The sequence below is a fragment of the Pongo abelii genome, chromosome 16 (genome assembly GCF_028885655.2).
Source record: "Pongo abelii isolate AG06213 chromosome 16, NHGRI_mPonAbe1-v2.0_pri, whole genome shotgun sequence".
In the NCBI taxonomy this organism is placed as follows: domain Eukaryota; kingdom Metazoa; phylum Chordata; class Mammalia; order Primates; family Hominidae; genus Pongo; species Pongo abelii.
In genome coordinates, this window is record NC_072001.2 from 61,774,557 (window position 1) to 61,802,128 (window position 27,572).

The 27,572-nt window shown below is 37.8% G+C and overlaps 1 protein-coding gene across 2 annotated transcripts in view; it reads right to left on the reverse strand.

The window, feature by feature from the left end:
- Nucleotides 1-27,572, reverse strand: part of ADAM10 (ADAM metallopeptidase domain 10) — a 157,270-nt gene that overhangs the window by 116,163 nt on the left and 13,535 nt on the right. Inside the window, 1 exon segment of one of the 2 annotated variants that reach the window (NM_001131095.1) lies at nucleotides 8,538-8,688. In NM_001131095.1, the coding sequence (NP_001124567.1) occupies nucleotides 8,538-8,688 (151 nt within the window). 2 annotated transcript variants of the gene reach the window in all.

Genomic DNA, 27,572 nt, shown 5'->3' on the forward strand with positions numbered 1-27,572 from the left:
AACACACCAAACAAGCATATTCAAACCAATAAACTAAACATATTCAACACAGTTACTATAAAAGATTTTCAGGTATAATGAAATAGGATAAACATCAAAAGAACCTTTAGTCACATAAAATCCTTGCTGCACCTTTAAGAAAATGCCACAACAACCTTATAAGGAGCTTAACCACTTGAACAACAGAAAAATCCAAGGTTGACTATGAATCTGGATAAAATCTGAGCTACAGTACTTATCTCACAAAAGATCCAACTGAACATGCAACATTTTAGCATGAAATATAACATAATTAAGAAAAACAATATGTATGTAGGCTTTTCTACTAGGCATATACGTAATCTCTGACATTCACTGTCTAGGTCACCAACTCTAGAAACTCTGGCATTAAAAACTACACCACTGGCCAGGCACGGTGGCTCATGCCTGTAATCCCAGCACTTTGGGAGGCCGAAGTGGGCAGATCATCTGAGGTGAGGAGTTCGAGACCAGCCTGGCCAACACAGTGAAACCCCCGTCTCTACTAAAAATACAAAAATTAGCCAGGTGTGGTCGTGCACGCCTGTAATGCCAGCTACTAGGGAGGCTGAGGCAGGAGAATTGCTTGAACCCGGGAGGCAGAGGTTGAAGTGAGCCAAGATTGCACCACTGCACTCCAGCCTGGGTGACAGAGCAAGACTCCATCTCAAAAAAATAAATAAATAAATAACAAAAAATACACCACTAAATAAGCTATCAGATATAAGCCTGTTTTAGATTACCTTTTAGAGGAAACAATTTCTCCAAATAATTAAAAACAGCCAGAAAAATACTTTTACACTCTAACTTCCATTCCCTTTTCAAAGGAGGAGGGAGAAAGTTGAGTTATATTTTAAAACAACAACAACAACAAAAACCCTCATTCCCTCTCTTCCAGGGAAGCCCTGGTTAGTGCTTAAAAACATGTAAAATAGGCCGGGTGCAGTGGCTCACGCCTGTAATCCCAGCACTCTAGGAGGCCGAGGCAGGCGGATCATGTTAGGAGATCGAGACCATCCTGGCCAACATAGTGAAACCCCATCTCTACTAAAAATACAAAAATTTAGCTGGGTGTGGTGGTGCACGCCTGTAGTCCCAGCTACTTGGGAGGCTGAGGCTGGAGAATCGCTTAAACCCAGGAGGCGGAGGTTACATGAGCCAAGATCACACCACTGCACTCCAGCCTGGAAAAAAATGTGGAAAATAAAACTGATATTTCATATTAAAATTATATCTAAGATACTAAACTCAAAGCAATGATCAGCTCCTAATAACCTTTAGTCATATAAAATTCATATACCCTTTTGTCAGAAATGTTAGTTACTTTTAGTCATACAAAAATAACATGAACACAGATCAGCTTTTTCTTTTCCTTATGCTTCAGTAAGTAATTCAAGTAGCCATTATCCCTTCAGATTTCTTTACAAACAGCGTTCTTGGGATTTTAATTTCTGTATAAAGAGGAATCAGGCAAGAATAAAGAATACCATATCCTAGAAAATCCAATACTGAGATAAAAAGCAATTTAAAATGTACTTTAACTAACGTATGTTGCACTATACCTGACACAAAGTAGGTACTAAATAAATATTATTTTCCTTTGGGAATTTTTGCTCAAATTTTATTGGAAGAGATTTAACTACCATCAGTTTTTTTTTAATTTTTGTTTTTAAACATCTATAACAATAGCATTTTTACACCATTCAAATTTATTCCCTAGCTCTTCTCTATGATCAGGCATTCATTTGTGTTCCCTAGATTCTTACCTCTGCTTCTCAAAGTCTGCTGGTTTGTCTACAGATTTAAAAGTGCCCTAGGTTTCTGCTACCTGACTCGTGATATAACAGAGATAAAGTCCCAGACATCTCCAGACTAACCCAACTCCAGTCAAGAACCAGTGAAGGGAATATTTATGCCTTTTACAGGTTACCTAGGCCATATTCTTGAAACCTTCATATTTCAGGAGTAGGGAGAACTCAAATCCCAAACCACAAAGAAAACTTCCAACCAAATGTCTAATCATTTGTTTTAAACAGTTTGGAAACTTACTCTTAAGGCTACAGGAAGAATTACCTTCTCAATTCAGAAAAAAATAAAGTTGTATATTCTCCAAACAATTATATTGCACTTAAGGAAAGTTTTTGGTTTCTTCTATACTATATACAAATCACATATTACATAAAAATCATTTCTGATGTATGGACTGATGTACCCAAATAAATACACAGGCAGAAAAATATGGTTTATTACTGACTAGTGTTTTAATGTTTTAAACTTAGTATACTAATATATTTTGTAGAATTTGAAAGCATAAAGGAGCTTAAACATTATCTTGTCTAAACTTCAAGGTTTTACTAATGAGGAAACTGAGGCTCAGAAGAAATCTCTAGATTCATGTCAAGTCAGAAGGAAAGTCAATTAGTCTGAATTAACCACACTACTCCTTTCTCCATCCAGTTTATGACTACTCCAATACATATAAAAATCACAAAATTCTTTACTAAGTGGCTTCCTACTCAAATGCAAAGTTGGTGGCTGTAAGCTACCAACTCTATCAAAGACAGTCAAGTTAGCAAAGTGGCGAGAAGACCAGAAAATAAAGACAAGATACCTACCCCAAAGTACATAATTTGGAAAACAAGATATGAAGAATGAAAAGGTTTAAACGTACATATACATACAACAACAAAAATAATTCAATATAATAGTGTATATATACTTCCTACCAAAAAGATAAAGTATATCATAACAGACAATCGTTTTACGTAAGAGTCTCAGATACTTCATTTTACTTATTTTTTTAATTATCACTTTGAAACGGTGTTTCAGAGAATTCCTACAAGTTCTATTAGAAAGAAGAAAGAGTGCAGTGATCCCTCATGCTTCTCTTCAATGACAGGTGCAAACAAAAGGCATAAGTTAAAATATATATATATATACACCACATAAGAATCATACTAAAAGCTATAAAAGGGATCATTACTATACAATCTTGCAATGAAGTTTTTCTCATGCTATATTAATAACCTTTGTTAAATCTAAGACAGATATTTATTCTTATTTTCACCTATATCAATATAGGTGATATAGAGATATTCCAACATGTTATATAGAATCAAAACATAAACAATATTAACCTGCATTTTACAAAAACCACGTAAGAAAAATTTCTGAAAATTATAGTATGCTAAACTACATGATGGTTAAGACAGGAATGGCCAGGCACAGTGGCTCACACCTGTAATCCCAGCACTTTGGGAGGCCAAGGGAACCTGGGCAACATGGCAAAACCCCATCTCTACCAAAAAAAAATATGAAAATTAGCTAGGCATGGTGGTGTGTGCCTGTAGTCCCAGCTACTCAGGAGGCTGAGGTGAGAGGATGGCTTGAGCCCAGGAGGCAAGAGTTTCAGTGAAATAAGATCTCACCACTCTACCCTAGCCTGGGCAACAGAGCCCGGCCCTGTTTCAAAAAAAAAAAAAAAGGCTGGGCGTGGTGGCTCACACCTGTAATCCCAGCACTTTGGGAGGCCAAGGTGGGCAGATCATGAGGTCAGGAGATCGAGACCATCCTGGCTCACACGGTGAAGCCCCGTCTCTACTAAAAAATACAAAAAAAAAAAATTTGCCGGGAGTGGTGGTGGGCGCCTCTAGTCCCAGCTACTCAGGAGGCTGAGGCAGGAGAATGGCATGAACCTGGGAGAGGGAGCTTGCAGTGAGCCAAGTTCGCCCCACTGCACTCCAGCCTGGGTGACAGAGCGAGACTCCATCTCAAAAAAAAGAACAAGACAGGAATGGCAGGACAACATGTTATCTAAGAATAAGAGGAGGGAAATTACAAGACAGTCCCTGATACATCACACACTTTCACATGAACATGAGAACTGAGAGAAAACAAATTTCGAACAAAAATTCTGCATCCCACAATATGACAAATCTGCTTACTACTTAGTCATTAAGAACAACTACCGATGAGGATGAGATAGAGTATAAAATATTTAAGAAGAAAATCTGTTTCCTAGTATCTATGTACTTAAATATTTTGTTGGTGGTGTTTTGTTTTTTGAGACAGGGTCTCACTCTTGTCACCCAAGCTGGAGTGCATTGGCACAATCATGGCTCACGGCAGCCTCAACCTTCCTAGACTCAAGTGATCCTCCCACCTCAGCCTCCCAAGTAGCTGGGACTATAGGCATGCACCACCACACTTCGCTAAGTTTCTTCTAATCTTTCTGCAGAGTCAGGATCTTGCCATGTTGCCCAGACTGGTCTCAAACTGCTGGGCTCAAGTGATCCTTTCACCTCAGCCTCCCAAAGTGCTGGGATTACAGGCATGAGCCACCATGTCCAGCAATTCACTCACTCAATATAACTAAAATGACCATCATCTACACAAAAAAGATGAATAAGATTCACACTCTGCACTTCAAGTTCACAAGGAGTAGAGAACATATGCATGTAAATAAAGTTATAATGCAATAAATGCCGTAACTGACATATATACAGCATTGCTAAGTGAGCAATCCAATTCATCAGAACTTATTCAGTGATTTCTGAAACTTAGAAAACTGATTCTTAATTTCTCAGCCAAGCTAAGAGATGTATTTTACCCTAATATCTATTATCAAAACAGTTTAATCTTCTAATAAGTATTATGGGAGTTGTTTCCTTAACGACTGTGGCACTGACTCAAATGGTACTTTTATTTTCAAACAACTTTAAGCTTTATTTCAAGAGCAACAGCTTTTCATAGAATTCTTTTCTTTTTTTTTTTTTTTTTTTCTGAGATGAAGTCTTGCGCTGTCACCAGGCTGGACTGCAGTGGCGTGATCTCGGCTCACTGCAACCTCTGTGTCCCTGGTTCAAGCGATTGTCCTGCCTCAGCCTCTTGAGTAGCTGGGACTACAGGCACATGCCCAGCTAATTGTCTGTATTTTTAGTAGAGACGGGGTTTCACCATGTCGGCCATGATGGCCTCGATCTCTTGACCTTGTGATCCGCCCGCCTCAGCCTCCCAAAGTGCTGGGATTCTAGGCATGAGCCACCGCACCTGGCCATAGAATTCTTAAGAATGGACTTTTGGTTTGGAAAAATATAAACGTTTCTTCATTTAACAGTAACATCTGTAAACATGGCATATAATATACTCTTTGTTAATCAGAAAACTTGGAAGCCATGCTGAAAGTGTGTTCATGTGCTTAGACATAAACACCATAAAAAATTACTTTAATACTTTAACATACGCACACACACACACACACACACACACACACAGAGAAGCTGTGCTACTACCCAGAAATGTAAGTCATAACTCTATAAGCAAAACCCCTTCCAAGTATATTCTTCTTGGTATGTCTAAGTTAAGTGCACAGTATTTAATATATTCTATTATGTGTTAAAGTATACTGATCAGATTCTAGGGCACTAAAGCCTACTATGTGAATAAAGAAAATAAACTCTACTTGATATTTTTTAAAGGGTGAAATACAGAAAACAATTCTAGCCACAATGTATAAGACAGTACAATTTTATAGGCTGGGCTACAAGATAGTACACGTCTTACAGGCTGGGTTACAAGTAACTCTAACTCAAAGTCATTTCAAAGTTATATTTACTATGTATTGAGCCAATCTACCTAAAAATAAAAATAAAACATATTCATATTAAATACAAAAAATAAAAATTTATAAAAATAAAATACAAGTTATTATTAACAAATAATAAAATATCTATATATAGATAGAAATCCTGTTAGAAGGAGTTATAGTGTACCAAGACTAATATTTGTTAGACGACAGAAGAGGAAGAAAGACCTAGCAGGAAATCTGTAATTATACTATTTCAGTCATTTTGTAGGCCTATTTTCAAGGAAAGGGAGGAACAAGATCATCAGCCCATTACATTTTTAAGTAAAGTATTTTAAAAGGTAATTACAATGACCACGGTTTAGGGCAGAAATTCTGAGACAGTGTGAATATATAAAAATTGGGAAAATAAACTAAAATATCTGAAATTGGATGAATTCTAGAAAATACAGTAAGTTTGTATAGTTAATTAAACAGATTTGTGTTAAAAGCACCCTAAAATGGGCCAGGTATGGTGGCTCATGCCTGTAATCCCAGCACTTTGGGAGACCGAGATGAGCGGATCACTTGAGATCAGGAGTTCAAGACCAGCCTAGCCAATATGGTGAAACCCCGTCTCTACTAAAAATACAAAAATTAGCCAGGCATGGTGGCACACACCTGTAGTCCCAGCTACTTGGGAGACTGAGGCAGGAGTATCACTTGAACCCAGAGGTTGCAGTGAGCCGAGATAGTACCACTACGCTCCAGCCCAGGCAACAGAGCAAGACTCTGTCTCCAAAAAAAAAAAAAAAAAAGTACCCTAAAATGACCCATATAAATGAGACCATATTACATGAGATTTCCTGGTTTCAGGTCCTTTTTTAGTGCCTCAGCAAGAAGTTCTCCCTCCTTTGAATATCTACAGCATTTTATCTGTAATGTAACACATCACATGTGTCTTATACAATAACAGGCACATCTAACTGCTCCTATGAGATCTATGTTTGATCTATGTTTCTATCACCCACAGTCTACACTAAGTAACTTTTCACTAGCAGTCACTAAACATTTTTTGGACAACTACATGGCAGCCCACTCACTCACGCAAACTCTCTCGCTTTCCCTGCTCTCTCTCACTCACTGACACACACACAAAGGAGCTAGGGATTTAGTTTTGCCATTTATTCAATATGAATTACGTGACACAGCTCACAAAAATCTAATTATATAATAGGAATAGATATTCAAGCCAAAAGCAGCTAAAATCTTTTCCTTTTGGCAGTCAAACCGTATTTGGTATATATTAATATAATTAATAATACTAAGTATATTTTGAGATGCTCATTAAAAACAGTAAGACTAATGATTGCTTGTAATTTCATAGTATATAAATACACTAAAATGTTTATCTAGAAGAAAAGACCCTGAAATAAATCTTTTTCCCTCCTTCAGATAAAGAAGATTTTACAACTTGAAAGTAATTTTTTCAACAATAATCATTACTTTTGTAATATGGAAAATACATTAAGTGACACATTTATTTTCATGTACAAAATACTTTAAGTTTTACAGCATTCCTAATTATCTTATTTTTCATCCATTAAAATGTTTAAGCACATGTACCATATGTGCAATATAATGGATAATACCAAATAGTAGCCAGGATGCCTGCCTGTGAGGAACAGAAAACACGGTTATGGAAAAATTAATAAGAAGTACCCACAAAAAGGAAGAGAGCACAAAGGAAGATGCCAATGATTCAGATAAGTAATTTTAAAGTTTAGAGGGAATTAAAAAGTAAAGTGTCTAAGAGGCAGAAGTTGAATTGTACATTAAAAGATGATCAGGATTTAGGACAAATGACACAGAACAAAGTTTACATGGTATATTCAGAGACTAGAAGATCATTCTGGGTGAAATACACACTTGATGCTGGCAAGTAAAAAAAAGTAAGTTTAGAATAATAGACTAGGATTAATTTACAGAGAAACTTAAAAGTCAAATTAAGAAAATCTGGCTAACAATCATTAATTGAAGACTTTAGATCAATAAGCTGACATGAAAAAAGAAGTATTTAGAGAAAAGTCATCTCATAGCAGTAGGATAGCTTTATTGATAAACAGAGTGGAAGCTGGGAAACTTATTAGGAAGTGAACACTAATCAATCAGGATTACATTAGTACAAAAAGTACAAAAGGAATAGATTTAATAATTACACATAAGACAGAGAGGGCTTCACAAAGATCTCCAAGATTCTTTAAGTGTCCCTAACAGATAGAGAAAAAATAAAGGGTGTTTAGCCAGGTCTCGGTAAAATCAGTGCTGTGTAAGTTATTTAACTTCTCTGAACCTTAGTTTCCTCGGATATAAAAAGCTATTTACCTCTGGATGTTGAGAAGATTAAACAAGAAAATGCATATAAAGCATCTAGAACACAACAGGTACTCAGTAAGTGATTTTTTTTTAACCTCTCTCCCTTGACTCCCCTTTATCACTTAACAATTCTGTCTGAGAACTGAACAATACAGCAAGTAATCTGTCTACCAGCTGTCATTTTAGAACTGGTAAAACTGAGTAAATGATGTCATCAATGGTATATAAGTAGTTACCTTCACTGCTGGCACCAGTAGTTAGATATATTGACCAAAAAACATACAAAAAGTAGTCAGAAACTATGAACACAGACTCTTCTTTAAAGACATATCTTTTACTAAAGTAAGATCTGATTCACAAATTCAAAAACATTTAAATTTGACTGTTTCCTCAACAATATAAAAGGGCAATCCATTTTAAAATAAGTCATTTTTTAATGCATATACCAAATTCCAGTGGAAATGGAATTTCCAAATGAAGACCTTGCAATAGAGAAGGAAAATTAAGGATATAAATCTCCTCCTTAACTTAGATTGAATATAGAGGAACTTCAGACACAGTCAGCAATAAATTTACTCACCTTCCATGGGCATGGAAATCTAGACGTAAAAATTGGTCCTCATGTGAGACTGCTCTTTTGGCACGCTGGTGTTTTTGGTGTAATGAATCCATATTGTAAGATAATCCTTCATAATGTCTGATATATTTATTTAAAGGATTCCCATACTGACCTATAAAAAATAAACAAGTCTGAATTAGTACCATCTTGAAGACCCCTTCTAGTTCTAACATGATTATTCAAGTATCTATGAATATGTATGAAACAACTTCTCCCTAATCCCAGCACTATTATGAATTCTCCATTAATATTAACACATATATTATTAAAACTTATTGTGACAGTAATTCCAACCACACAAACAAGTTTGGATGTTAGTCATAGGTTTGTTTTAGATGTCCTTTATCAGGCTGAGCAAGTTCTCTTCTATTCACATTTTGCTGATAAAAACTATCAGGACCAGGTGCAGGGGCTCACTCCTGTAATCCCAGCATTTCAGGAGGCTGAGATGGAAGGACTGCTTGAGGCCAGGAATTCGAGACCAGCCTGGTCAACATAGCGAGACTTCATCCCTAATAAAAATAAAAAATAAAATAAAAATAAATAAAAAGTATAAAAATAAATAAAAAGTTAAAAAAAAACTATCGGGAACAAATGCTTATTTCTGTACCTGTTCTTTCTGCAGCTATTAAGATGATCTTTTTTTATTTTTAATTTATTAATAGGGTGAATTAAATTTACTGATTTTTGAATGTTAAGCCAACCTTGCATTACTGAGATAAACCCTACTTGGTCATGTTGTCAGATTCAATTTACTGTAATTTTGTTTAGAATTTTGTTTTCTGTGTTCAGGGGATATACTGGCTTACAGTTTTCTTTTCTTGTACTATCTTTGTCAAGTTTTGATATTGGGGTAAAAAAAATGTGTTGAGAAGTATTACCTCTTCTTCAATTCTCTGGACAAATTTATGTAGAATGAGTGCTCAGTCTGGGGGTAATTATTTCCCACTACTGAGGCAAGACCTATCTCAGTAGTCTACCCAATGCTCCATGAACTGAGTTTTACCAGTCTACCTGGTAAGAAAAGGCACTACTTATAGCCCTATCTGAGCACCAGGTACCGTTCAATCTAATCTTTTGGGATGATTCTATAGCCTCAGGTAGTTTCCACATATGGGCTGATTAGAGCTCTGCTAAACACTACAGTGGAAGCCTCTGCAGATCTCAGGGATCCTCTGTGCAGCTCTCTCTTCACCCTGATATTCTGTCTGTGAACTCCAGCCACTTTGGTCTCCCCTGACCCTCAGCTTCATCTCTTCAACTGAGGAAGTTCCCTGGACTCTACCTAGGTTCCCTCTCATAGCACCACAACCCATAAATCTCTCAAGGCAGAAAGCTGGCACAATCAAAGGGCCAACCTTACTGTTTCCCCTCTCAGGGTCCTTCACTACCTGATAACCAATGCCTTAAAAACCATTGTTTCGCTGGGCTTGGTGGCTCACGCCTGTAATCCGAGCACTTTGGGAGGCTGAGGCAGGTGGATCGCCTAAGGTCAGGAGTTCGAGACCAGCCTGACCAAGATGGTGAAACCCTATCTCTACTAAAAATACAAAAACTAGCTGGGTGTGGTGGTGGCTGCCTATAAACCTAGCTACTCAGGAGGCTGAGGCAGGAGAATCACTTGAACCCAGGAGGCAGAGGCTGTAGTGAGCTGAGATCACGCCATTGCACTCCAGCCTGGGCAACGAAAGTGAAACTCCGTCTCAAAGAAAAAAAAAACAACCATTGTCTTTCTGTATTTTTCCTGGTTTCCTTGTTTCCTTTCATGCAGGAAAGTAAATTTAATCCTTATTTCTCCATCTTCAAGAGAAGCAAAAAAAAAAAAAAGTGATTCTTTGACAAATCAAGTAAAATTTTTAACTAAAGAAAATTGTCCTCTTTCATAAAATAAGTAAGTTGTCTAAAAATGGTTCATCTATTATCCAACACTAAATTCTGTGATCCAACACTAAATTTTCTGTTTATGCACTACGTGGTTAAGGGCATAAACTCTGATGTCAGATTATCTGGGTTCAAGTTCTAGGATTTGTTAGACAACAACGTGAATATATTTAACACTAATGAAGTGTATACTTAGAAGTGGTTAAGACAGTACATTTTACCTTAAGCATTTTTTACTAGAATAAAAAAAATGATCTGAGTTTGAATACCACTACCTTCAATTATTAGTTGTTTCCCAGATCGAATAGAAAACTACTCAGGTTCAGTCTCCTATTCATAAAATGAAGAGACTAGAGTAGCTCTCTCTTAAGACTCACAGATTAAATGATTTAAACCATGTGTGACAATTAATATTAGAGAGCCTACCAAAGAGCCAAGGTTCAATAAATTATCCATCATCATCATCTCTTCCCCCTTCCTCTTCTTCCTTCTCCCACATTTGCCTTTCAGACCAATATACACACACTGAAGCCAAGAATTCAGGAATAAAAAACAAAACAGGGTTGAATTCTGACACTTCCTAGCCATAACCACACGAGCTAAGTAATTATTTAACTTTTTTAAATCTCAGGAGGTGGTTTTTTAATCTGTAACATGGAGACAACACTGCCTACCATAAATGCATGCAAAATGCTTACGAGCACAAAGAATGGCATAAAAGGACAATTCAACTTAAACTATTATTGAGTTACTTCCTTCTCCTCTTGAACGCACTCCTCCCAAGAGAGGTGAGAGGAATGAGTCCAAAACTATCTTCACAAGTAGCAAAGAAATTACAGTGAAGCCAATGTCTAAGACATAATAAAACCCACTAGCATGGAACTTTTATTTTATTTTATTTTATTTTATTTTTGAGACAGAGTCCTGCTCTGTCACCCAGGCTGCAGTTCAGTGGCACAATCTCGGCTCACCGCAAGCCCCACTTCCTGAGTTCACGCCATTCTCCCGCCTCAGCCTCCTGAGTAGCTGGAACTACAGGCGCCCGCCACCACGCTCGGCTAATTTTTTGTATTTTTAGTAGAGACGGGGTTTCACCACGTTAGACAAGATGGTCTCGATCTCCTGACCTTGTGATCCGCCCACCTCGGCCTCCCAAAGTGCTGGGATTACAGGCATGAGCCACCGCACCCGGCCTAGCATGGAACGTTTAAAAATCAAGACTAAATAATGGAATCAAATATACCAATGCATCTTCTGTATCCTTTAAACATACTTATAAATGTAGTATACTTGAGTTTAGCAAAAAAGAAGAAATCAAGAATGGGGAAGTATGAGAACTTTTGAATAATTTCTTTCATTTTGAAAATTTCCACTGGATTACTGAATTGGATTTAAGTGGTCTGAGTTGCCATAGCACAAGCCTGGCTTTGCAGAACTGTGGATTCTACTCCTTTTTCAGCACCAAAGACGTCAAGCTGGTTTTTATTTCTGTCTCTGGTGCTTAAATCAGAAAAAAGTCAAGTTTTTAAGTCACAGTTCAGATAAAGTATTTTGTCACTTCTGATAACTTAAAACAGTAACTATTGCTGTTCTGAAGCACTCGTGACAAAAGCTCAACGATTTAAACAGCTGAAATTCTACTAGAGAGTTACTAAACAAAGTCATCTTTTCTCTGTCCCACACACAAATAAATTTTATAAAAGCAACATAATATTCACTTTCACTGGCAAAAGACTTGAGAAATGATTTTCTGAATCTTTGTAATTGAGATAGAACATGATTCACAGGGTTTAATTGGGAAAGCTAAAAACACTTCCCCGGGACACACAGTTACCAAGTCCATCTCATTATCATCTTCTATATAAGACCTATGAATGTTTATCTTAATTATGCCTAAATATCAGTATTTGTGTAATCTCAGTATTGCGGAAAAAAAATTACATTAAGATAATGTATGAAATTGAATTACATAATTTCTATTCCCCAATACCTAATGAAGAGGGAAATAAGGGGGCCATGGGTAGAGGATAAAGCAGCCTACCTGCCCCTCTGCCCCCACCCCACACACACACAGAACAAACTTCAAGAACTGAAATCAGGTCAGATGCAGTAGCTCACACCTGTAATCCCAATACTTTGAGAGGCCAGAGTGGGAGGATCACTTGAGTCCAGGAGTTCAAGACCAGCCTAGGCAACATAGAAAGGCCCCTGTCTCTACAAAAAATTAAAAACTAGCCAGGTGGCAGGGCGTGGTGGCTCACACCTGTAGTCCCTGCACTTTGGGAGGCTGAGGGGGATGAATCACTTGAGGTCAGGAATTCAAGATCAGCCTGGCCAACATGGTGAAACCCCACCTCTGCTAAAAATACAAAAAATAGCTGGGCATGGTGGCAGGTGCCTGTAATCCCAGCTACTCCGGAGGCTGAGGCAGGAGAATCGCTTGAACCCAGGAGGCGAAGGTTACAGTGAGCCAAAACCGTGCCATTGCAATCCAGCCTGGGTGACAAGAGCAAAACTCTGTCTGAAAAAATAATATATATATAATAATATATATATTTTTATATTTTATATAATTATATATTTATATATTTTATATAATAATATATATTTATGTATTTTATATAATATATTTATGTGTTTTATATAATATTTATATATTTTATATAATTATATATATTTATATATTTTATATAATATATTATTTTATATATTTTTATATAATAATATATATTATTTTATATATTATTATATAATATATATTATTTTATATATTATTATATATTATTTTATATATTTTTATATAATAATATATATAATTTTATATATTTTTATATAATAATATATATAATTTTATATGTCTTATATAATATATATTATTTTATGTTTTATATAATATATTATTTTATATGTTTTATATAATATATTATTTTATATGTTTTATATAATAATATATATTATTTTATGTTTTATATAATATATATTATTTTATATGTTTTAAATAATATATATTATTTTATGTTTTATATAATAATATATTATTTTATGTTTTATATAATAATATATATTATTTTATATGTTTTATATAATATATATATTATTTTATATATGTTTTATATAATAATATATATTATTTTATGTTTTATATAATAATATATATTATTTTATATGTTTTATATAATAATATATATTATTTTATATGTTTTATATTATATATTATTTTATATATGTTTTATATAATAATATATATTATTTTATATATTTTATATAATATATATTATTTTATATATTTTATATAATATATATTATTTTATATATTTTATATAATATATATTATTTTATATATTTTATATAATAATATATATTATTTTATATATTTTATATAATATATTATTTTATATATATTTATATAATATTTTATATATATTTATATAATATATTATTTTATATAATAATATATATTATATATAATATATATTAAATATATAAAATATATATATAAATAATAGGCCGGGCACGGTGGCTCACACCTGTAATCCCAGCACTTTGGAAGGCCGAGGCAAGCAGCTCACCTGAGGTCAAGAGTTCAAGGCCAGCCTGGCCAACATGGTGAAACCCCCGTCTCTACTAAAAATACAAAACTTAGCCTGGCGTGGTGGCATGCATCTATAACACCAGCTACTCAGGAGGCTGAGGCAGGAGAACCACTTGAACCCGGAAGGTGGAGGTTGCAGTGAGCCAAGATCACACCAATGCGCTTCAGCCTGGGCGACAAGAGCAAAACTCTGTCACAAAAAATAATAATAAATAAAAATAAATAAATAAATAATAAATAAAAACTAGCCAGGCATGATGGCATGCACCTGTAATCCAAGCTACCCAAGAGGCTGAGGGAGTATCACTTAATCCCAAGAGTTCAAGGCCACAGTGAGCTATGATAACGGCCAGTGCACTCCAGCCTAGGTGACAGAGACCCTATCTCAAAAAAAAAAAAAAAAAAAAAGAAAAGAACTGAAATCAAATAAAAAAAGATAAGCAATTTGGCTGATACATGCTCATGAGTGTCAATTCCCTTCCCAACTTCATGCTCTGTAACATTATGTTGGTAGCTTGAAATCAGCCATGAAGGGAGTATTTACACCACCACGGAAACTGACATTGAAAAGGCTACAAATTCGAGAATTTTTTTTTTTTTTTTTTTTTGAGACAAGGTCTCACTTTGTTGCCCAGGCTGGAGTGCAGTAGCACTATCAAGGCTCACTGCAGCCTTGACCTCCAGGGCTCAGGTGATTCTCCTACACCAGCCTTCTCAGTAGCTCAGGCTACAGGCACGCACCACTATGTCTGGCTAACTTTTGTCTTTCTTGTAGATACAGGGTCTCACTGTGTTGACCAGGCTGGTCTCAAACTCCTGGGCTCAAGCGATCCTCCTGCCTCGGCCTCCCAAAGTGCTGGGATTACAGGTGTGAGCCACCGTACCCAGCCAAATCAGAGGATTTTTTTTTCTTTTTTCAAGAGAGTGTGCTAAATACAACACTGGTCATAACCTAATAATATAATCTTTCAAACAGGCAGCCAAGGAATGAAACAATATTTTAATGAAAATGTGGAAAAGCATGGCACACTGGACTTCTGATGTTGCCCCCAGTCCTCAGATGCCACACAATTCACTTATTTAAAAATCTCAAGAGAATGGAGTCCTGGAATTCTCAAAAAAATTATATATGATCACGGCCCCATGACTGCAGAAAAGTGAATAAAACACAAAATAATCAGCCCCTCAAACTATGATTGGAAGGTGGAAAAAAAAAACACTGGTCTCAGAGGCAGAAAGAAAAGAAAAAAGAAATCACAAGCTGGGTGTGGTGGCTCATGCCTGTAATCCCAACACTTTGGGAAGCCGAGGTGGGTAGATCACCTGAGGTCAGGAGTTCGAGACCAGCCTGGCCAACAGAGTGATGAAACCATAGTGAAACCCATAGTCTCTACTAAAAATACAAAAAAATTAGCCTGCCGTGGTGATGGGCGCCTGTAATCCCAGCTACTTGGGAGGCTAAGGCAGGAGAATCTCTTGAACCCAGGAGACGGAGGTTGCAGTGAGCCAAGGTCACGCCACTGCACTCCAGACCGGGCAACAAGAGCGAGCCTCCGTCTCAAAAAAAAAAAAAAAAAAAAAAAGTCACCCACTTTATATCATAGCAAAAAGAATATCTGGGCAGAGAAGAGCCACACAGCCACGGACACAACACTGTAAAAACACACTAGAGAAAAAAACCATGAAAGAAACAATAAAAGGAAAATAGAAAAAGAATCCAATTGAGAAGAAAACAAACAACATTTGGAAACAATCCTAGACAAAGCAGAATCAGTCTTAGATTATATTAAGAAATTCATATTGGCCAGACGCGATGGCTCACACCTGTAATCCCAGCACTATAGGAGGCCGAGGCAGGTGGATCACGCAAGGTCAGGAGTTCAAGACCAGCCTGGCCAACATGGTGAAACCCTGTCTCCACTTGGGAGGCTGAGGCAGGAGAATTGCTTGAACCCGGGAGGCAGAAGTTGCAGTGAGCCGAAATCGTGCCATTGCACTCCAGCCTAGGCAACAGAGCAAGAGTCCGTCTCAAAAAAAAAAAAAAAGAAATTCATATTAATTTTCCTTAGTACAACAACATTGTGATTGTAAGGAGAAGGTTCTAAATTTTGGGAGGTACATTTTTAATATTTAAGGGTAAAATGACATGATGTCCGTAACTCACACTAGACAGATTCTAGGGTGGGAGGCAGGGTAAAAAAGAAAAAAATATGCAAATTATTAAATCACTAGCCACTTCAGGAGTAATAGAGACTGAATTTAGCCTACCACCATAAACAATTAGAAAACTAGATAAAAGATGTGACAAGAGAAACAAATGAAGTGAGATCTACTACAACTGGCCCAGCTTACTGCCTGCAAGCAGTCTCCAGGCCAAATAGCAGGGAGAAGAAACCAAGAACCTGAAGTTTCCACTTAATTGAGACAACCTCTGAGTTCAGGGAGATCAGGTATTTAGAATCTATGGGCCAGAGTGTCAGAAAGGAGGAAGCTGAACAGAGAGAGAGCTCCAGCCACCTCAAGTGGGGGTTCCCTAAGGGTTTGGCTGACTACTGATCTAAGCATGTAAGAGAATAAACTATCCCGCCTCAGAAAAAATGAACCACCAGTAGAAGGAAGCAAAACAATCCTCAAAGCTCACACAAGGGCTGGAAACTGTTCATATTTCTACCATCTAGAGAAGAAAGACCTTGTAATGTATGGAACATTGCTACAGTCCTCAGAAAAACAACACCTTACTAGTGGAGTGAAATTAGCCACAGAGGCTGGGCACGGTGGTTCACACCTATAATCCCAACACTTTGGGAGGCCAAGGCAGGTGGACTGCTTGAGCCCAGGAGTTCAAGACCAGCCTGGGCAACATGACCAAACCCTGTCTCTACTAAAAAATATAAAAACTAGCTGAGCACAGTGGCACATGCCTACAGTCCCAGCTACTCGAGAGGCTGAGGTAGGAGGATTGCTTGAAGCCCAGGAAGTCAAAGCTGCAGTGAGCTATGATCGTGCCACCACACTCCAGCCTGGGCAACAGAGCAAGACCCTGTCTCAAAGAAAATAAATAAATAAATAAATAGTATTTATTATATGAATATAAAAAATAAAAGAAAATTAGGCATGGTAGTGCATGCCTGCAGTCCCAGCACTTTGGGAGGCTAAGGCAGGAGGATTGTTCAAAGCCAAGAAGTTCAAGATCAGCTGGGCAATATAGCAAGACCTTGTCTCTACCAAAAAAAAAAAAAAAAGTAAAAATTAGCCAGGAATACTTTTTATTGCACACCTGTAATCCCAGCTATTCAGGAGGCTGAGGCAGAAGGTTCGCTTGAGCCCAGGAGTCCAAGGTTGCAGTGAGCTATGATCACAACAGCCTCAGCAACAAAGTGAGACCATCTCAAAAATAAAAATTAAAATTAAAAATATAAATAAATAAACAAAAACCACATAAAGGCATGTCATAAGCTAATGACTAAAAACTAGTGAGAAAAAAAAATTCTTAAAATCATCTGTGGGAGCCAGAAAAAAAAGACACATTTTATAAACAGAGGAACAAAGATAAAACTGACAGCACACTCTTTGTTGTCAGAAGAAAATGCAACAACATATTTAAAGTACTACAAGAAAAAAAGAACTCTATCAACCTAAGATTCTATAGCCAGTGAAAATAACTTTCACAAATGAAGGTGAGAAGAGGAGGTGAAACGAAGCCCTTCTGGGCTTCAAAGCTTACAACGCATCACTAGTAGCCTCCATTAATAGAAATGATAAAGTTTTTCAGATAGAAGGAATAATACCAGATGGAAATCTACACTGATGCAAATAATAAAAGTGACAGAAATAATGAATATATAAGAAAATAAAAAGGATTTATTTATTTTCTCATTTTTAATCTCTTTCAAAGTTAACCGAATATATTTTTTAAACACACAATCTACTGTGGAATTTATGACACACAGAATTAAAATGTGTAACAATAACAGCACAACAGAAAACAGAGGAGAAACGCAGTGTACATATACTCCATATGCAGTGAAATATTATTTGAAAGTATATAGTGATAAGTTATAGATATTATACACTGAACAACCTCTAAAAAATACAACAGGTCTATCATAAAGCCAATAGCAGAGATAAAATTGAATCATTTTTAAAAGTATATATTGAGAGGCCGAGGCGGGTGGATCACTTGAAGCGAGGAGTTTGAGACCAGCCTGGCCAACATGGTGAAACCCCATCTCTACTAAAAATACAAAAATTAGTGGGGCATGGTGGCAGGTGCATGTAATCCCAGCTACTCAGGAGGCTAAGGCATGAGAATCGCTTAAACCCAGGAGGCAGAGGTTGCAGTGAGCCGAGATCGCGCCACTACACTCCAGCCTGGGCGACAGAGCGAGACTCAGTCTCCAAAAAGAAAAAAATATATATTACTCCCGAAAAATGCAAGAAAAGAGGGGGAAAAGAACTATGAACAGATGGAAAACAAATAGAAAGATGATAGTTTAAAACTCAGCCATATGAATAATTACATTAAAAGTAAATGATCTAGCTGAGTACACTAGTGTGCACCTGTGGTCCCAGCTACTCAGGAGAATGACGTGGGAGGATTGCTTGAGCCCAAGAGTTTGGGGCTGCAATGCAGTATGATCACATTTGTGAACGGCCACTGCATTCTAGCCTCGACAACAGAGAGAGATCCCCATCTCCGAAAGGGAGGGGGGGTAGGGGAGGGGAGGGGAGGGGAGGGGAGGGAAGGGGAGGGGAGGGGAGGGGAGGGGAGGGGGAAAAGGAGAAGGCGAAGGGGAAGGGGAAGCAGATGGGAAAGTAAATGATCTAACATAACAATTAAAAGGCAAAAGCTGTCATTTCGCTTTTTGTTTTTTAAGAGACAGGCTCTCACTCATTGCCCAGGCTGGAGTGTAGTGACATGATTATAGCTCATTGTACCCTCAACCTCCTAGCTTCAAGCAACCCTGTCGCCTTAGCCTTCCGAGTAACTGGAAACTGGTGCACCACCATGCCATGCCTGGCTAATCTTTTTTTTTTTTTCCAGAGACAGCGTTTCGCTCATTGCCCAAGCTGTAGCGCAATGGCGCGATCTCGGCTCACTGCAACCTCCGCCTCCCAGGTTCAAGTGATTCTCCTGCCTAAGCCTCCCCAGTAGCTGGGATTACAGGCATGCACCACCACACCCAGCTAATTTTTGTATTTTTAATAGAGACGGGGTTTTGCCATGTTGGCCAGGTTGGTCTCAGACCCCTGACCTCAAGTGATCTACCCACCTCGGCCTCCCAAAGTGCTGGGATTACAGGTGTGAGCCACCGCACCCAGCCTGGCTAATCTTTCTTATTTTCTGTAGAAATGGGGACTCACTATGTTGTCTAGGCTGGTCTCGAACACCTGGTATTAAGTAATCCTACTGGCTTGGCCTCCCAAAGTTCTGGGATTACAGGCATGAGATGACACGCCAGCCTTGTTATTTTTTAAAAAAGGAAAATGTAAATATATGCTAACAGACACAAAAATAAAGATGAGTTAAAGTAAAAAGGACAGGAAAATATATAACATCCAAACCCTAATCCAAAGAAAGCTGGAGTGGCTACAGTAATAGCTGAAAAAGCAAACTTCAAAACAAAACAAAAAAAATTAGGAGGGATAAAAAGGGACATTTCCTAATTCAGGAAGAAAACACAACAAGCCTAAATATTTATGTACGTAAAAAAGCTTCAAAGTATGTGAAGAAAAAGTTGATAGAACAGATAAAAGTAGACTCTGTAACTAGAGTTGGAAATCATACCACTCCTTTCTGAACAAGCAGACAAAAAAATCAGTAAGATTATTAAAAACCTAAACACAAAGAACTTGACTAGACAGATAGAATATATTTCTTTTTAAAGGCACATGGAACAGTCACAAAGATAGACCTTAATCCTAGGCCACAAAGCACGTTTCCATAAATTTTAAAAGACTAAAATCTAAGTGTATGTTTTCTGACTACGGTAGAATTAAGTCACTAACAGATATGCAGAAAATCCCCAAATATTAGGAATTTACATTTCTAAGTAGTTCATGGGTCAAAGAAGAAATCAAATGGAAATTAGAAAGTATTTTGAGTTGACTGCAAATAGCCCAGGGAGCTTTTTGGATTGATATAAATGTTCTATGATTATGGAGGTAGTTATACAAGTAAATACATTTCTCAAAATTTATAAATTCGTACACTTAAAAAATTGTTGAATTTTTATTGTATGTAAACTATACCGAAATAAAGCTGACTAGATTTTTTTTTTTTTTAATAAAAATATTGAGGCCAGGTGTGGTGGCTCACACCTATAAGCCCAGCATTTTGGGAGGCCAAACAAGACAGCTTAAGGTGAGGCATTCGAGACCAGCCTGGGCAACATAGCGAGATTCCATCTCTATTTTTTAAAAAAAAGAAAAGAAAAAAAAATTGTTGCATCAAAGTGGTAGGTATATGGGTTTCTGGCCTTCCTACTTTTTCCCTAAGATATAAAATTTATAAAGTTACAAAAGTTATAATATTTCCCTAAGTTATAAAATTGTTTAAAATCCAGGATCAAAAACAAAGACAAATCAAAAAGAGAATTCAAAATATTCCAAGTTATCTTCTCAGTAAAATAAATGAAGTTAACATTCTACTTACTTCTAATACTAAGCAGCCTGTAATGATTCAATATTCCTACATAACTGTAGTTTGCTAATAGGACATAAGTAGTAAGAGATGGGGAAATAAAAGATTAAATGACAACCAGTGACCATAGGTCTTAAAAGAACATTGGGGGAAACCAACATCAAGGCAAAATATCCATTGAGAGAACAGCAACTAAACCATTTTCAAGAATTTCTTAGAAGACCAGAAGGTCCAATTCAACACTGAAGCTAAAATAAAAGAAAATATGAGCCTTGTGCAGTGGCTCACACATGTAATCCCAGCACTTTGGGAGGCTAAGGCAGAAGAATTACTTGAGCCCAGGAGTTTGAAACCAGTCTGGGCAACATAGCGAGACCGTGTCTCTATTTTTTTAAAAAAAGAAAGAAAAGAAAATATGGAGGCCTACTACTCACTATATGTTCAACTAACAAGTTCTTTCAACTACTACCACTGAGACTGGAAATTGTGTTTATGGATGTTTAAGTCTTTATCCAGTTAAATCTTTTACCGTGTCTAGCATTTTGCAATTCCTGAACACAGAACCTTGTTAACTCAAACTGTTTTTCAGCGACTAACAGCATAAGTATTTCCAGGGAAAGTATTAGCAATGCAGAATCCTAGGTTCCCAGCAGATCTACTGACCCCACAAGTGACTCAGGCTCTACCCCAGACTACCCCAGAGTGATCTGTATGCACATTCAAGTTTGAGAAGCACTGTAACCTTTCTTCATTCAGAAATTCCCTGACTTCTACCAGCAGCTATACAGGTTGAGTATCCAAAAATCTGAAATCCAAAATGTTCCAAAATCTAAAATTTTTTGAGCTCCAACATGATGCTCAAAAGAAAAGCTCAGCCAGGCGCAGGGGCTCACGCTTGTAATCCCAGCACTTTAGGAGGCCAAGGCAGGCGGATCACTTGAGGTCAGGAGTTTGAGACAGCCTGGCCAACATGGCGAAACGCCGTCTCTAGTAAAAATACAAAATTAGCCAGGAGTGGTAGCACACCCCTGTAATCCCAGCTCCTTGGAAGGCTGAGGCAGGAGAATCACTTGAACCCAGGAGGCGGAGGCTGCAGTGAGCCGAGACCGCGCCACTGTACTCCAGCCTAAGCCACAGAAAGAGGCTCTGTCACAAAAAAAAAAAAAAAAAAAAAAAACTCATTGAAGCACTTTAGATTTTCACATTAGGAAATGGTAAGCATAATGCAAATATTCCCAAAATCTGAAAATTTAAAGATCCAAAACACTTTTGGTTCCAAGTATTTCAAATAAGGATACTCAACCTGTATCTCCTTATTTCTACACACTTGTTTTAATATAAGCATTTAACAATACATTAATAGGGACAGGTACACCACGGGTGCTACCGTTTAAGCAAAAAATACCTCAACTGACGTCTCAGGCAATATACTGAGTAGAAAAAGTTTCCAAATAATGTAGAAGAAGGGTTGGCAAACTGCTATCCAAAGGCCAGTTCCAGCTGGCCACCTGTTTTTACAACACTGCTATGCTCATTCATTTACATATTTTCTATCTCTGCTTTCACACAACAGCAGAGTTGAATAAGCGAAGTATTATAAAATGTTACAGAACAGGTATTAAATCTTTGGTAAGTCACTTAAACACTTAGTTTCATCCGACAAAATGTTACAGAACAGGTATCAAATCTTTGGTAAGTCACTTAAACACTTATTTTCATCCGCCTTTGGTTATAATTCACCTTTTTTTCCTCTACAAGAGGAATACTAACCTGAAATCCACGAACCTCTGTGGTAGTTAATTTTAGGTGTCAACTTGACTAGATTAAGGAAGACCTAGAGAGCTGGTAAAGCATTATTTCTGGATGTGTCTCTGAGGGTGCTTCCAGTGAAGACTGGCGGGTGGAGTGGTGGGCTGACTGGGGAAGATCCATCTGCACTGTGGGCAGGCACCATCCAATTGGCTAGAGGCCAGGAAAAAAACAAAAAGGTGGAGGAAAAGAAAATTCTCCCTCTCTTTCCCCTTGGGACATCAGGACTCCAGCCTCTACAGCCTTCAGCCTCAGACAGAGTTAAAATATCAGCTTCCCTGGTTCCCAGACATTAAGACTAAAATGAGCCATACTACCAGCATCCTAGGGTCTCCAGCTTGCAGACTGCCTATCATGGGACTTTTCAGTCTCTATAATCGTGTAAGCCAATTCCCCTAATAAATCCTCTCTCATGTATCTATCTGTACATATATATATCCTGTTGGTTCCGTCTCTCTGGAAAACCCTCACTGATAGAGTCAGTCCTCTGTATTCATGGGTTCCGCATTAGTGGATTCGACCAACTGTGGATTTGAAATATTGAAGGGGAAAAAAATCCCACAAAGTTCAAAAGGCAAAACCTGAATTTGCTGTGCACTGAGTACTATGCTGAATCCACACAAATGAAGTGCTGGCATTATATTAGGTATTATAAGAAATCTGGAGATAGTTTAAAGTATATGGGAGGGGCCAGGTGCAGTGGCTCACACCTGTAATCCTAACACTTTGGGGGGGCCGAGGCGGGCAGATCGCTTAAACCCAGGAGTTAGAGACTAGCCTGGGCAACATAGCAAAGCCCTGTCTCAACAACAACAACAAAAATACAAAAAACTAGCCAGGTGTGGTGGCACACACTTGTAGTCCCAGCTGCTCAAGAGGCTGAGGTGAGAGAATCACCTGAGCCCAGGAAGTCGAGGCTGAGGTTAGTGGTAATCACACCACTGCACTCCAGCCTGAGTGAGAGAGTAAGACCCTGTCTCAAAAAAATAAAAAAATTAAAATTAAAGTATGAGAGGGCATTTTGCAGTGAGGCTCAGAAGGCAACAAGCACCCTGAGGTGACCCCACCCAAGGTAGCTGGTATGGAGTGGAGGATGAACATGCACCTTCCAAGCAGGGTGTTTCTTTAAGAGTGTCACAGGTGAGAACTCCCAAGGCAGGTCAGAAAGCCCACCCCATGACATGTATGGCCTGGTCTTGAAAGACGTTTTTCCATCTAGCTGGACAAAGGGAACATCCTCTGAGTAGCAACCATACACATGTGAGTCATGGGGTGGAGACTTCTGGTTCACTGTAACCTAGATCAGATCCAGAGGCAGCAGACAGAAATCTTCTAGAAGGAAAAGAGCCTGGTGTTTGTGAAGATCTGCAGATCCTACATGTCAAAGAAGGTTTTCACTAGCAGGAAGGGTGGGAAATAACTCTTGAATAGCTTTGAAGTTTTCAAGCACCAGGCCCCTCCCAATGGGGAAGAAGCCACACCGAAGTACTGAGAGCAGGGAGGCCTTTCACACTGGACAAAGGGACTGCAAGTGCAGTGAATGTGTGAAAGCCTTCAACTGCAAAGATATACTTGTTCAGCAACAGAAAATCCACGATGGAGTAAAGCCTTAGGAGTGTGGTGAATGTGAGAAAACCTTTAGTCACAGCTCCTACTTTACAGTACAGAAAAGAATTCACAGCAAAGAAATACCTTATAAATGCAGTGATTGAGGGAAATTCTTTGGCTCCACCTCCAACCCTCATACTTTAAAGAGGTCATACAAAAAATGAGCTTAAAGCCAGGCATGGTGGCTCATGCCTGTAATTCCAGCACTTTGGGAGGTTGAGGAGGGCAGATCACCTGAGGGCAGGGGTTCGAGACCAGCCTGGCCAACATGGTGAAACCCCAACTCTACTAAAAACACAAAAATTAGCCAGGCGTGGTGGCGCACACCTGTAGTCCCAGCTACTTGGGAGGCTGAGGCAGGAGAATCACTTGAACCCGGGAAGGTGGAGGTTGCAGTGAGCCAAGATCATGCTGTTGTACTCCAGCCTGGGCAACAAAGCAAGACTCCATCTCAAAAAAAAAAAAAAAAAAAGAGAGTGAGCTTAATGTGATAAATCCTTTATTAGAAGATCCTATCTTGTTCGGCAGCAGAGAATTCATAGTGGAGAAAGGCCTTATGAGTGCAGATCATGTGGCAAGTCTTTTTATCTATAAAGACACATTTGTTGAGCACCAGAAAGTTCACACTGGAAAAGAGACTTCTAAGTGTCGTAAATGTGGAAAATTCTTCAGCCACAATTCCTATCTTACAGCATATAAGAGAATTCGCGATGGAACAAGGCCTTATGTATGTAGGAAATATGGGAATGCAGAAACTTCCACCTTGCTTGGCACATGAAAGTTCACACAGAGAAAGGCCTTATAAATGTAGAAGTGTAGCAGATGTAAAAAAGCATACAGTCAAGGCCTAACCTCATTAGGCATTAGAGTTCACACTGGAGAGAGGCCTTAAGAGCGCATGGAAGGTGTTGTCTCATGGTTCAACATAGCATGATCATAAAAGAGAAGAGCTGACAGTGACCTCTGAGTGTGAGCTGTCAGCCAGAAGTTGAACTGCTCCATCCATCCACAATGTAGAGATTACCTACAACTAGGTGAGTGAACAAAACCTGGTGGTTCTTCATCCCCTCCCTCAGAGTGGTTTCAGTGTGGAAATGACCCAGCTCCTGCCCAAAAGACCTGGGCTGGGGTCTGCTGTGGATTTCCAGAGGTCCCCCTTTTTCGTGGACAATGTTGGCTCTCCACATGGTAGCTGAGATGGATTTGTCTAGCCAGTTTCCGAATCAGCCAATCCTGGAACTGCCTGCCTCATTCTACCCTGATTTGTGCAGATAAAGGCCTTATTGTTTAACCCTTTAAAAAAAAAATAAAGTACAGGGAAGGATGTGCACAGGTTATATGCAAATAGTATACCTTTTTATATAAGGGACTTGAGCATTCATGGAACCAATCCCCACGGATACCGAGGGAGAAACTGCATAACCTCTATAAGGGATTCATGAGCCCCTAAATTTTGCAGGCAAAATTCCAAAAATATTCTTTGTTTTCTTTCTTGGCCTTTTATTGGTTCTGCTTTGCATATTTAAATCTTTTATTCATCTATTTATAATTTTATTTTTTTAACTTACTACACTAACTAGGAGTACCAAATCATGCTGAATAATGAGTGTAGGCATGTTTACTTTGCCCCTGACTTTAATAGAATATCTTTAGTTTTTCATTATATAATATATACATATATAATATTACACTAAGGCTGTTGCTTCTCATTCTTATTTTAGAAATCCAATATATTCAAATTCACATTAAAATCTGGCTAAAAAACATTTTTAAATGATTTTTTAAGTTTCACATTTCACATATTTAAAGGGGAAAAATTAAAAATCCCAAACTATATATCCTATTTTATTTTTAAAAGTATCCTAATTTCTTAAATGTACCCTGAAATCTTACCAGGTACAGAAAAATATCCTGATTACATCAATTTCTTGTTTAACTAAATTAAACAATAATGCTTATAAATTGGATGTCATGATAATTAAAATGTATCAAGCACTTGCTATCTGCCAGGCTCTGTACTGCTCTACATTTTTTTCATTTAAATCACCCAATCAAGTGAGAACTATTAGCCCATTTTAAAGAAAACTGAGGTTTAAGTGATATGTAACAAACCCAGTGTCACACAGCATATAGGAGGCAGTGTCAAGAACTCAACTTTGATTTCAATGATTTCATGTTAATCTATGATGAGTCGAACTACCTTCATCATAAACAACGTAAGTCACCATATTTCTGATATGACTAAAAAAACTGAAAAGACAGCCTGGGCAAGATGGCAAAACCCCATCTCTACAACAAATACAAAAATCAGCCAGGCATGGTGGCATGCACCTGTCATCCCAGCTACTTGGGGGGTTGAGGTGGGAGGATTGCTTGAACCTGGGAAGTAGAGGCCGCAGTGAGCCAAGATTGTGCCACTGCACTCCAGCCTGGGTGACAAAGTGAGACTCTGTCTCAAAAAAAAAAAAAAAAAATGAAAAAAAAAAATTATCAAAATACAGCACATGGCAAAAACCTTTCAAAAACTAAACTGACGTCTACCTCTAAGATGGGGAAAACAAGTAATGCAATACTAAAGAAGAATATACTTCTTATAGACAGAAAAATATATATATACATATACCCTTGATTTCCACAGCTAGTGATTGAAATGGGCATGGTTTACTCCACAGAAGCCCTGAGTAATCTTCAACCCTTGTACTGCTTACCTCAGTCAGACATCACAAAATTGCCTGTTCCCACATGCAGAGACTGGACCTATCAACTGAGATTTATTTCTAAACTTTAGCAATCAGTCAAGAGCTCAAAAAGTATAGATAGAGCATGTGGTATCATCAAATCTCACTGAAACATGTTAACTATTCACCCATCTCTATCTGAACACAGCTTGGCCTCTGACCCACTCACCTTTCTATCTGGGAATCTCTCCTTGTTATAGATCTTCCTGATTCCCTAGTTCCAAGCTGCCTAATCGTTTACTCCGATTCCTTATCACCTACTCTATCCTGATCCTCACTACTTGCTAGACTCTCCCAGTCTAGGTTCTTTCATCACTATTAGATATATTACCTACGCAGGACAAAATGAACAACAAGGAAGGACTCAAAGAATGCCAATCTTAATTCCTAATTTTATCCCTCCTGATAAAGAACAGAATAAAATTGTCCCTTGGTATCCCTGGGGGGTTGGTTCAAGGACCTCCCACAGATATCAAAATCCATGGATGCTCAAATCCCTGACAAAATGACGCGATATTTGCATACAACCTATGCACATACCCATGTATATTTTAAATAATCTCCAGACTACTTATAATACATAATACAATGTAAATCCTATATAATTAGTTGTTGTACTGTGTTGTTTAGGGAATAATAACAAGAAAAAAAGTCTGTACATGTTCAGTACAGACCCAATTTTATTTTTTTAATTTTTTCATTCGTGGTTGGTTGAATCCATGAAT